At 36.6% G+C, this 13,716-nt stretch overlaps 1 protein-coding gene across 21 annotated transcripts in view; it reads left to right on the top strand.

Annotated features, from left to right (window-relative positions):
* dlg1a (discs large MAGUK scaffold protein 1a) overlaps positions 1 to 13,716 on the top strand; it is a 110,081-nt gene that overhangs the window by 35,190 nt on the left and 61,175 nt on the right. Inside the window, exon 1 of one of the 21 annotated variants that reach the window (XM_057338654.1) lies at positions 12,996 to 13,110. The exons of the other annotated variants lie outside the window; for them this stretch is intronic. Within the exon in view, the coding sequence (XP_057194637.1) occupies positions 13,105 to 13,110 (6 nt within the window). The 5' untranslated portion in view covers positions 12,996 to 13,104. Of the gene's footprint in view, positions 1 to 12,995; positions 13,111 to 13,716 lie in introns of those variants that run through there. 21 annotated transcript variants of the gene reach the window in all.

The following is a 13,716-nucleotide window of genomic DNA, read 5'->3' as shown; positions in this document are numbered from 1 at the left end:
GTATATTCTATCCCCTATCCCTAACCCCTATCCCTAAACCTAAAGATCATAGAACATTTCGTATTTGCGTTTTTAATTGGGGACAAATTGGTCCTGTACAATTTATTTAGCACGGGATATACAAACATGACACACACACACACACACACACACACACACAGGCTTTGGTTGACTATCCCCGTGGGGACAGTCCATAGGCGTAATGTTTTTATACTGTACAAACTGTATATTCTATCCCCTATCCCTAACCCTATCCCTAAACCTAAAGATCATAGAACACTTTTTGCGTTTTTAGATTTGTAAAAAATATTGTTCTGTACAATTTATAAGCTTTTTTGCCCGTGGGGACCTCAATTTTGGTCCCCACGGTGACACGAGTCCCCATGTGTTGGTGTGTATTCAGGTTTAGGTCCCCACCGAGATATACAAACATGAACACACACACACAAAATTCAGCACAGTGTAAATCTCATGTATTAGCTGTCCAAACCCAAGAGAACTACGATGCTATCGCCTACATGTGACTGACAGCTCGCCGTGAGAAAATCAAGTGCCAAGTTCAATAGTGCTTCAGTAAAAGCCAAGCCCAAACACAGGCAGCCGACTATAAACTACATTCCATATTAAAAGCTGGATTCTGTTAGCTTTGTTTACTCAGTCATCATTTAAGCTTTAAAGTCGGTCCACAGGGCTCTACTGCTGTACAGTAGTCAGACAGCACTTATTTAATATTAATGCGGAGTGAACTGTGAGTTAGAGAAAGATTAGTCCGATTATGTATTTAGTAGCTTAATTTAGTGTTCACACTCACTATTTTAGATGTAAATGATTCGGTTTACAATCTAACGTTGACAAGAAACATTTTGTTTTTTTTACTTTTACTAATGTATGTAAGACCTACTGTACACAAAATCTTTTTACAAATTTCTTCACTGATTTTGGGAGGAGATCTGCAGAATTCGCCAAGAAATCATGAATATGATAAACCAGGAATCAGAATATCGTATACTTAAAGTCGGCATAAAACATTGCGTTTTTTTTTCCTTATCGTGATTTATATCCGAGTGAAACCGTTTCTAAAATGAGAAGAAAATGTAGACGGGATTTGATTTCGTCTACCGGGAACTGACTGGATCGTTGGTAGCAAAATAGAGAGAGATTTGAATGTTTTCAGCGACTTGTTGCTCGAGGGGAGGGGGCAGAAACAAGTCACTAATGCAGTAGCCCCGCCCTCTGACATAACTCTTGATAGGAAGAGAACTCTTTTCGGGGGAGGTTTACATTTTTGATTAAATATTATGAGTACACATGAATTTGAAGAAGAGAAATCATTTATTAAAATGGTACAATATTGCATAAAAAAAGAATAGCAAATTTTGAATTTATGGTGACTAAGTTAAATTCATACTGAATCCGGTAAATGCCAAGAGCCACTGACTTGCCGTTTATCCGATCAGTGTGAATTAGCCTTCGGTAACTGAAACCATTCTCACATTCCCCAAAAGATTTAATAAAACATGTTTATGAATTATGCTAAAATCTGCGTAGTTTTTGGTGCATTTCTGTGGTTGCGTTATGTATGCAGGCCTAAGTGAAAACCAACACTTTTTGTTAAAAGACTCTCCCACCAAACTAAGGATTGGGTAAAAAGCAGTTCAAATGCATCTCGAGACCACTGAGTTATGTTCCACTCTTTGTCAAGCAATTCTTTGACAGCCAATCAAAATCGATTGAAATTTAAAGGGCTCACGAGTTTAAAAATGGAAATTGCCGTGGCAAGCTAAGAATGATCATTATCTTTCATTGGTGTGGATGCTTATAAATGTATGTTATCATTATTGTTTTTAATATGTAGTTTTGCATCAAACCAGGACTGTTCTTTATCATTAATGAAAAAACTGGTTGGCATTCAAAACAAATACCCTGCAAATAATGTGACAGTTTTACAAAGCCAGAATCTGGAGCACAGAGTGAGCAGTGCTGATGTTTGAGGAGCAATGCTGGGTTCAGATCAGAGAAGCTCTCTGCATGCCGACAGAGCAGCGCCTGACAAGCCCCGCCTGTCACCTCCGATCAGCCTCAGCTGTGCAGAGCACAAGCTAATGCTCTCCGTCCACACACACACACACACACATGCTCTGACATCACTATGAGCCTGCATTTCTCTTAAATCAGTCCATGTGCTCTAGGCTGATGGTGCTCTGGCTGCTCGCCCGGCTGATGCTCTCGCTCTCTTTTCTCTCTGAATCTCAGACAGTATTGGCTACGTTAAACGATTGCGTGCATCATACCACAAACTATACAATTAGATAATTTTGCTTTTTAAAATCAAATTATGTTAGCATGTCATCTACTGAAACACCCCTGGGTAGTTTGATGACAATTCATAACAACTTAATTTAAATCGGGCCGATCATAGGATCTGTTTCTGTCCTTTTTGGTGAATGCAGCAGTCTTACACCACCTTGTGGTTGTTGTTTGTAATGAAAGAATCATTTCCACTTGAAGGGCTATTTTTGTGGCACCAGCATCATCAAACAGAATTGCAAAATAATAATAATAATAATGAAGTTGAATAAAATATCCTGCCCAAGCTGTGTCGGGTTGGTTAGAGCCACTGTGTTTACATTTTTCAGGAATATCAACCTATAAAGGAAAATTACAGTAAGCTCGGATAGGAGAAAGCATTTAAATATTAAAAAAAATATATTTGAAAAGGTGATGCTGTTTTGGTGATGTCACGTTTGTTGTAATGATCAAACTTCTTTTTGAGATTTCATATTGCATTAATACTGCGTATTAAATTGTCGGTATCGATCAATTCTCCCTTCAATCTGATACCGCTCTACGCATTCTCTGCCCCAAATGATGCTAACATGTCTGCACTCTTTCTGTAGCACACGACTCATGAGCCACATGCCTCTGGTCAGGTTTCTATTTACAGAACTCTCTACTGGCAGTCAAGACCCGGCGGGGATGCTCCCATCCAGAGTAATGGATTGTTTAACCTTTCGGTTCAGTGGCACACAGCTTGACGACATCTCCTAAAGCACATGCACTATAAATAATGTGATATTGATTAAGGATCATCGAAATGTTTTATTTGATATTCCATTGAGCATGTAGCTTGTTTAAGCTCTTGCGATTATGGGATTGTGGGATGAATCCCTGCATGGTTGGCTTGGGCTATTAGCACAGATGGAGATGGCATCTTGTGGCTCCCCATGTCCCACAGTTGTAGCGTCCTGTGACTGGCTTGCATACCTGCAAAGGCCCACAAATATATGGATACTGATGAATAAAAGAAAGGATGAATAAATTGTTACTTTGTTAGGGAAAGAAAAGTGGGTTATGTTTTATTACACATGTATGCGGATGGATAAATTAACATTTAGGGCTGTCAATAGATTTAATTAATCATGATTAATGGCCTAGAAACATACAATGGAGTCCAAAAGACTGAGATTACATTTAAAACATGGAATTAAAAATTTAATCTGTCCCAGGAGAAAAATGTAAATTTCAAATGTCATGAAAAAGAAATATGTAGAATTCATGCTCTTTCTGAGGTCACAAATCAAATAGGTAAATAACACATTTTTGGTTAGAAATCACTTCTCCTTTAAACCGTTCATTTGCAAAAATCATGTTTTGTATTGTGTATTCAAAGTAATATCAATCAAACTGCAGTATAAAAATATACAATTAAACACAATAAAAACAAGGTAACACCCTGAATGGATAAAAAACATGATTTTTGAGAATGGAAAAAAACAGAGTTCTGTTTAGGCAAATTAACTCTTCATGTAAAGCGGTAAAATGTTCACTTGTTTGTGCAAAAGGTCACATCTTATTGAATGGCACACAATATACTCAGATCTCAGATCATGCTGCAATAACCTGGATTATTATGTTTTACACAGATTTGAAGTCCATGCAAGATTTAAATTCACTATATTCATTTAGGAAAAGGAAGATCTGTCTATTGTAAAAAATAAACAATAATATCTATTGAATTATCACTTAAATTGCTTAACTGATTAAATAAGGTGTGAGAATATAATATAAATAATTAAATAAATGAATGAATAGGAAAAGTTCAAAATAAAAGTCTTTTCACCAGTGGTCTCAGGTATATAACCCAGAAATCCACTTTTAAAAATTATTTTAAGATTATTATTATTTTTTGCTTTTTTTGATAAACAGTTGTTGGTTCACATAATTAGTAGATTAGATTTATTGTAATCCATAGGGAGGGGATTGAGAGTGCTTCAGGGTGTGGACTCGAAACAAAATCTCCCAAAACTTTATTCATTGTGAGTTCCTGTTATTGTTGGTGGGGTTAAGCTTTGATGGTTTTTCTATTACTATATTCCATATAAAAGAGTATCCTAAAAATACCATCAAGGTGTGATTTAAAAACAACAACAAAAAAAAACAAGTGAAAAGTCTTCATCAAAAGTGGGTGAAATCTGAGCAAGAGCCAGTATAGTTGTTTTTGTTTTGTTGCTAAGCAGTTGGCCTTTTTATTGAAATGTGTTACTGTAAATGCATTCAATATTTTTAACACGGTTAATAAATAGTTTAATCTTTTAGATGAAGCTGCCCTAAATATTACACTTTTACAGTCTATACACACTTATTGTACAGTATGTCATATACCATCCAGTAAGCACAGATAAGCACTTTGTGATCTATCTGTCTCAGCACTCTCAATGGAAATGACGCCATTTTTATAATGTGCTTCTGCCACACAACTCCAGTTGTGTGCTAGCAGTTTGTTGCTTAGTGAAGCATTTGTGTTCTGTGTTTCGTAGCTGCATGGGTTGTTTCATTGAAGGGCTCAACATGCATCAAACTCATTCAACAGCTGCTTGTGGGCACGTATATTTTGGTATCTGTGTGTTTGTGAGTGTGGTTTCAGTACCCATATTTACCACCTGAGCTACGTGCCCTCTCCAGGTAGAGTCTCTGGAGTGCGTGTTTGATGGACCCTCAACATTAGGAAGTGAGGAGGTCCCGGCCCCTGTCTTCGCTGCTCTGTACTCGCGCAGCCACGCACTGATGCAGGTAACCCAGTGCGATTCTGTAATTTCCATTTACACACATTTTCATTATTGTCTACAGCTCTCCATGCAAATCGGAGATGAGAGATCAGGGGAAAGGTTTATTGGAGAAGGTCTTGTTGAAGTTAGTTTGGTAAGCACTAGGTGGCAGAGAAGTCACAGTGTAAGATGGCTTGGGGGTTGGTACATTTTTGTTGTTGTTATAGTTTGAAACATCATCTTAACATTTTTGACTTCTGAAACTAATAGATCTAAATTTATCAGTGGTTCATTTTTATGTCACGGTGAGATGTCTATGTACTGTACAATAACACGCTGTTACTTTAAAATAAATATTTTGTTGGCTCATTTGAAAATGTCATTTTTTTCTGAATAACTGGACTTTTTAGATTGTTTGAGTTAGGAAAGTTTAAATAATCTGTGAGTTTTAAGAAGGAATCTATTATTGTATGACTTTATCTTGAGATTAATGTTTGATTGATATATTCATTGATATTTCATTGGATAAAATAGGAGTGTTGAGATGAGAAAAAAGGAGAAATGTAAACTGTGAAAGAAATGTACATTTGAATATGTGAATTACAGAAAGTTTAATTATTTTAATTTTTGACTCTATTTTTGGAGTTGCTCTGGTTGCAATGATCCAAGGCCTCCTAGTGATGGAGGCCTTGGATCTCTCTTTGTGTTTAACTGAAAAAAGTAATTCTTTCATTTATTTAAAGAATTGTTTAAACTCAAGTTTCAAGCTTTTAATAACTGATATCTTGCTATACAAGGTAGACATGAAACTTTGCCAGATGATCAATGCATTTGGTCCTATGGGAAGAAATGGGACCAGATCTGTTTTGTGAGCACCAATGAAATAAGACGATTTCTTTTTATTATAAAACTTACCAGACATGTGCATTCAGATTATGCTGGCCTAAACATTCGAATTTTCTACAAAAATGTCCATTCGTTGCTTAAATGATCCATTGTTATTTCTGAAAGCTTTGTCGCATGTTTCTTCTAGTTATATTGAAAGGAAGAGTTCACTTTTGCTTTTCTTTCTTCACACATTCAGAGAGCTGGTTCGTGTCCAATGAACAGAATGTCAGGCCGCTTTTTTAAAGTGGGCATTTGGTGTTTATAAGGGTTAGCAGCAACAAATCATTTTCTGGGGGAGGTTGTGAAAATGTCCTTATATAAAAACGCTTGCAGACTTCTATTCCAACAGATTGTACAGTGGGCCTGTTTGTATTATATTTCAAGTTTGTATTTATATTTCAAGTGCTTATATTTTATTCAAATGTATCCTATTGAATAGTTTTTTTTAACATGGCAGTAAATTATGTGATTAGCAACTTTTCACTGTAAATGTTTTAGAGAGACGCGAGTCACACATGAGTGGCTGTGAACAAGACAATGAGCTAACTCTCATTTGATTTCGTTCTTAATCTTTTCATGTTCTTAGGCCTCAGGCTTTTCCATTTTTTTATGGTGTATGTCTTTAGTGGTTGTCATCAGCAGTGGAGGGTAATGCAGTTGGAGCTAATGTGGCTGGAGCTGCAGGGCAGTTAGTGCGTTAGTTTTGTCCAGACGTATAAAGTAATGGAAGCTGGAGGTGGAGGCGTTTCTGCATCGCGCTGCTTTGAATTCTAATAAGGTGCTTTTATGACTCCGGTACAATCAGTAATTTATCTTAGACCATGCCCTCTGTGGGGACAAGTGCATCTGTGGCAGGGGCACTAAGTGTTCTGTGAGTGCAAAGACTTGAAATCCCACGTGTTTATTAATATGGTGGCACTTAACAACTGTTGACAAGGATACCTAATGGCTGCCAGTAAACTCTGACTTTGCTTCATGTTCTTTAAAGGACTCATATCTTGCTTTGCTCAGCGGTTAAAGACCGTTAAAATCTTTGCTCAGATTCTCAAGACATTATTAATTTAGAGAGTGTTTGATTGGACGAAAACCTGTGTGGTGCAAGATGAGTCATCAATATTATTATTGGAGTATTTTGAAGAGAAAGAGTGTTCGATGCACTAACAAATAAACTAGATGGCTTCAAAGCTAATATGTTTGTCTTGAGACCACAAAAGGATTCATCAGATCTTTTTTATGATAAAAAACATCATAATCAGTCATTGTATGTTTTATATAGGCATTTGTTCTTATTCTCAAAGCTTTACAATTCGATTCAGTTTGCTACTGTACCTTTAAGGCGTCCATGCGAATGCTCACTGTTGTCAAGTTGCCTTTATGGATATAGCGCTTTATTTTTAGAGTAAATCAGGAGACAGGAGTTTTGACATTCGGATAAAAAAAAAACGCGAGACATAGCTATTTATTCACGTCTGCTCCTGTGGGTTTGTGATGACAGTGCTTCCCTAATCAGGACTTTAATCCAAAAATGTGCACATTTGTGGAAATTTAGATGCAGTATACTGATACACATTTACTTCATATTTCTTTATACAGACCCATCATTTCTATTCATTTTCCATTAAATGATGTGATATGATGAGTTTGAAACTCCGTTTAGCTTGTTTCTTCTGGTACCGCTGTTATGAGAAAAGATGTCATGCCGCCTTCTCCTGGGTCCTGAAGTACCCCCCATAACACACGCAGACAGATGAATTGCTGAGTTGTGTTGTGTTCGCATGAAAATTTTTGATTTACTCACTTAAGGTTGTGTTTAATCTGAAATAGGAAACTTTTAACTCATGTCCCCAATGTGCCATGACTAATATTAATGTTATTTATTTGATGTAAATCAAACAAAAGTACATTTACAGGTAAACTCACTGTTAAATTTGGTTGACATCAGTACTTTTTTGACATTTCCAGAACATGNTACTGTACAGCAGTAGAGCCCTGTGGACCGACTTTAAAGCTTAAATGATGACTGAGTAAACAAAGCTAACAGAATCCAGCTTTTAATATGGAATGTAGTTTATAGTCGGCTGCCTGTGTTTGGGCTTGGCCTTTACTGAAGCACTATTGAACTTGGCACTTGATTTTCTCACGGCGTGCTGTCAGTCACATGTAGGCGATAGCATCGTAGTTCTCTTGGGCTTGGACAGCTAATACATGAGATTTACACTGTGCTGAATTTTAATACACAGCAAAGTGACTAGTTAAAACTTTGTCGCTTGTAAACTTAGAGCTCCGTACAGAACTGCAGGTACAGTCTACACACACACACACACACACACACACACAACCGTTATACAACATTAGGGGCACATTATTAGAAATAACCAGATTTATCCAACTAAATCTAGTAGAAATATTTTAATTCAGTCTTTGGGTTTAAAGTTTAAAGTGGAGAATGAAGCATGTGCGATGTGATGTGGATGTGTAGACTGTACCTGCAGTTCTGTACGGAGCTCTAAGTTTACAAGCGACAAAGTTTTAACTAGTCACTTTGCTGTGTATTAAAATTCAGCACAGTGTAAATCTCATGTATTAGCTGTCCAAACCCAAGAGAACTACGATGCTATCGCCTACATGTGACTGACAGCACGCCGTGAGAAAATCAAGTGCCAAGTTCAATAGTGCTTCAGTAAAAGCCAAGCCCAAACACAGGCAGCCGACTATAAACTACATTCCATATTAAAAGCTGGATTCTGTTAGCTTTGTTTACTCAGTCATCATTTAAGCTTTAAAGTCGGTCCACAGGGCTCTACTGCTGTACAGTAGTCAGACAGCACTTATTTAATATTAATGCGGAGTGAACTGTGAGTTAGAGAAAGATTAGTCCGATTATGTATTTAGTAGCTTAATTTAGTGTTCACACTCACTATTTTAGATGTAAATGATTCGGTTTACAATCTAACGTTGACAAGAAACATTTTGTTTTTTTTACTTTTACTAATGTATGTAAGACCTACTGTACACAAAATCTTTTTACAAATTTCTTCACTGATTTTGGGAGGAGATCTGCAGAATTCGCCAAGAAATCATGAATATGATAAACCAGGAATCAGAATATCGTATACTTAAAGTCGGCATAAAACATTGCGTTTTTTTTTCCTTATCGTGATTTATATCCGAGTGAAACCGTTTCTAAAATGAGAAGAAAATGTAGACGGGATTTGATTTCGTCTACCGGGAACTGACTGGATCGTTGGTAGCAAAATAGAGAGAGATTTGAATGTTTTCAGCGACTTGTTGCTCGAGGGGAGGGGGCAGAAACAAGTCACTAATGCAGTAGCCCCGCCCTCTGACATAACTCTTGATAGGAAGAGAACTCTTTTCGGGGGAGGTTTACATTTTTGATTAAATATTATGAGTACACATGAATTTGAAGAAGAGAAATCATTTATTAAAATGGTACAATATTGCATAAAAAAAGAATAGCAAATTTTGAATTTATGGTGACTAAGTTAAATTCATACTGAATCCGGTAAATGCCAAGAGCCACTGACTTGCCGTTTATCCGATCAGTGTGAATTAGCCTTCGGTAACTGAAACCATTCTCACATTCCCCAAAAGATTTAATAAAACATGTTTATGAATTATGCTAAAATCTGCGTAGTTTTTGGTGCATTTCTGTGGTTGCGTTATGTATGCAGGCCTAAGTGAAAACCAACACTTTTTGTTAAAAGACTCTCCCACCAAACTAAGGATTGGGTAAAAAGCAGTTCAAATGCATCTCGAGACCACTGAGTTATGTTCCACTCTTTGTCAAGCAATTCTTTGACAGCCAATCAAAATCGATTGAAATTTAAAGGGCTCACGAGTTTAAAAATGGAAATTGCCGTGGCCAGCTAAGAATGATCATTATCTTTCATTGGTGTGGATGCTTATAAATGTATGTTATCATTATTGTTTTTAATATGTAGTTTTGCATCAAACCAGGACTGTTCTTTATCATTAATGAAAAAACTGGTTGGCATTCAAAACAAATACCCTGCAAATAATGTGACAGTTTTACAAAGCCAGAATCTGGAGCACAGAGTGAGCAGTGCTGATGTTTGAGGAGCAATGCTGGGTTCAGATCAGAGAAGCTCTCTGCATGCCGACAGAGCAGCGCCTGACAAGCCCCGCCTGTCACCTCCGATCAGCCTCAGCTGTGCAGAGCACAAGCTAATGCTCTCCGTCCACACACACACACACACACATGCTCTGACATCACTATGAGCCTGCATTTCTCTTAAATCAGTCCATGTGCTCTAGGCTGATGGTGCTCTGGCTGCTCGCCCGGCTGATGCTCTCGCTCTCTTTTCTCTCTGAATCTCAGACAGTATTGGCTACGTTAAACGATTGCGTGCATCATACCACAAACTATACAATTAGATAATTTTGCTTTTTAAAATCAAATTATGTTAGCATGTCATCTACTGAAACACCCCAGGGTAGTTTGATGACAATTCATAACAACTTAATTTAAATCGGGCCGATCATAGGATCTGTTTCTGTCCTTTTTGGTGAATGCAGCAGTCTTACACCACCTTGTGGTTGTTGTTTGTAATGAAAGAATCATTTCCACTTGAAGGGCTATTTTTGTGGCACCAGCATCATCAAACAGAATTGCAAAATAATAATAATAATAATGAAGTTGAATAAAATATCCTGCCCAAGCTGTGTCGGGTTGGTTAGAGCCACTGTGTTTACATTTTTCAGGAATATCAACCTATAAAGGAAAATTACAGTAAGCTCGGATAGGAGAAAGCATTTAAATATTAAAAAATGTATATTTGAAAAGGTGATGCTGTTTTGGTGATGTCACGTTTGTTGTAATGATCAAACTTCTTTTTGAGATTTCATATTGCATTAATACTGCGTATTAAATTGTCGGTATCGATCAATTCTCCCTTCAATCTGATACCGCTCTACGCATTCTCTGCCCCAAATGATGCTAACATGTCTGCACTCTTTCTGTAGCACACGACTCATGAGCCACATGCCTCTGGTCAGGTTTCTATTTACAGAACTCTCTACTGGCAGTCAAGACCCGGCGGGGATGCTCCCATCCAGAGTAATGGATTGTTTAACCTTTCGGTTCAGTGGCACACAGCTTGACGACATCTCCTAAAGCACATGCACTATAAATAATGTGATATTGATTAAGGATCATCGAAATGTTTTATTTGATATTCCATTGAGCATGTAGCTTGTTTAAGCTCTTGCGATTATGGGATTGTGGGATGAATCCCTGCATGGTTGGCTTGGGCTATTAGCACAGATGGAGATGGCATCTTGTGGCTCCCCATGTCCCACAGTTGTAGCGTCCTGTGACTGGCTTGCATACCTGCAAAGGCCCACAAATATATGGATACTGATGAATAAAAGAAAGGATGAATAAATTGTTACTTTGTTAGGGAAAGAAAAGTGGGTTATGTTTTATTACACATGTATGCGGATGGATAAATTAACATTTAGGGCTGTCAATAGATTTAATTAATCATGATTAATGGCCTAGAAACATACAATGGAGTCCAAAAGACTGAGATTACATTTAAAACATGGAATTAAAAATTTAATCTGTCCCAGGAGAAAAATGTAAATTTCAAATGTCATGAAAAAGAAATATGTAGAATTCATGCTCTTTCTGAGGTCACAAATCAAATAGGTAAATAACACATTTTTGGTTAGAAATCACTTCTCCTTTAAACCGTTCATTTGCAAAAATCATGTTTTGTATTGTGTATTCAAAGTAATATCAATCAAACTGCAGTATAAAAATATACAATTAAACACAATAAAAACAAGGTAACACCCTGAATGGATAAAAAACATGATTTTTGAGAATGGAAAAAAACAGAGTTCTGTTTAGGCAAATTAACTCTTCATGTAAAGCGGTAAAATGTTCACTTGTTTGTGCAAAAGGTCACATCTTATTGAATGGCACACAATATACTCAGATCTCAGATCATGCTGCAATAACCTGGATTATTATGTTTTACACAGATTTGAAGTCCATGCAAGATTTAAATTCACTATATTCATTTAGGAAAAGGAAGATCTGTCTATTGTAAAAAATAAACAATAATATCTATTGAATTATCACTTAAATTGCTTATCTGATTAAATAAGGTGTGAGAATATAATATAAATAATTAAATAAATGAATGAATAGGAAAAGTTCAAAATAAAAGTCTTTTCACCAGTGGTCTCAGGTATATAACCCAGAAATCCACTTTTAAAAATTATTTTAAGATTATTATTATTTTTTGCTTTTTTTGATAAACAGTTGTTGGTTCACATAATTAGTAGATTAGATTTATTGTAATCCATAGGGAGGGGATTGAGAGTGCTTCAGGGTGTGGACTCGAAACAAAATCTCCCAAAACTTTATTCATTGTGAGTTCCTGTTATTGTTGGTGGGGTTAAGCTTTGATGGTTTTTCTATTACTATATTCCATATAAAAGAGTATCCTAAAAATACCATCAAGGTGTGATTTAAAAACAACAACAAAAAAAAACAAGTGAAAAGTCTTCATCAAAAGTGGGTGAAATCTGAGCAAGAGCCAGTATAGTTGTTTTTGTTTTGTTGCTAAGCAGTTGGCCTTTTTATTGAAATGTGTTACTGTAAATGCATTCAATATTTTTAACACGGTTAATAAATAGTTTAATCTTTTAGATGAAGCTGCCCTAAATATTACACTTTTACAGTCTATACACACTTATTGTACAGTATGTCATATACCATCCAGTAAGCACAGATAAGCACTTTGTGATCTATCTGTCTCAGCACTCTCAATGGAAATGACGCCATTTTTATAATGTGCTTCTGCCACACAACTCCAGTTGTGTGCTAGCAGTTTGTTGCTTAGTGAAGCATTTGTGTTCTGTGTTTCGTAGCTGCATGGGTTGTTTCATTGAAGGGCTCAACATGCATCAAACTCATTCAACAGCTGCTTGTGGGCACGTATATTTTGGTATCTGTGTGTTTGTGAGTGTGGTTTCAGTACCCATATTTACCACCTGAGCTACGTGCCCTCTCCAGGTAGAGTCTCTGGAGTGCGTGTTTGATGGACCCTCAACATTAGGAAGTGAGGAGGTCCCGGCCCCTGTCTTCGCTGCTCTGTACTCGCGCAGCCACGCACTGATGCAGGTAACCCAGTGCGATTCTGTAATTTCCATTTACACACATTTTCATTATTGTCTACAGCTCTCCATGCAAATCGGAGATGAGAGATCAGGGGAAAGGTTTATTGGAGAAGGTCTTGTTGAAGTTAGTTTGGTAAGCACTAGGTGGCAGAGAAGTCACAGTGTAAGATGGCTTGGGGGTTGGTACATTTTTGTTGTTGTTATAGTTTGAAACATCATCTTAACATTTTTGACTTCTGAAACTAATAGATCTAAATTTATCAGTGGTTCATTTTTATGTCACGGTGAGATGTCTATGTACTGTACAATAACACGCTGTTACTTTAAAATAAATATTTTGTTGGCTCATTTGAAAATGTCATTTTTTTCTGAATAACTGGACTTTTTAGATTGTTTGAGTTAGGAAAGTTTAAATAATCTGTGAGTTTTAAGAAGGAATCTATTATTGTATGACTTTATCTTGAGATTAATGTTTGATTGATATATTCATTGATATTTCATTGGATAAAATAGGAGTGTTGAGATGAGAAAAAAGGAGAAATGTAAACTGTGAAAGAAATGTACATTTGAATATGTGAATTACAGAAAGTTTAATTATTTTAATTTTTGA

Source organism: Triplophysa rosa, linkage group LG7, assembly GCF_024868665.1.
Source record: "Triplophysa rosa linkage group LG7, Trosa_1v2, whole genome shotgun sequence".
Taxonomy (NCBI): domain Eukaryota; kingdom Metazoa; phylum Chordata; class Actinopteri; order Cypriniformes; family Nemacheilidae; genus Triplophysa; species Triplophysa rosa.
The sequence above is the reverse complement of the archived record's forward strand: the minus strand, read 5'-3'. Positions and strand labels throughout refer to the sequence as shown.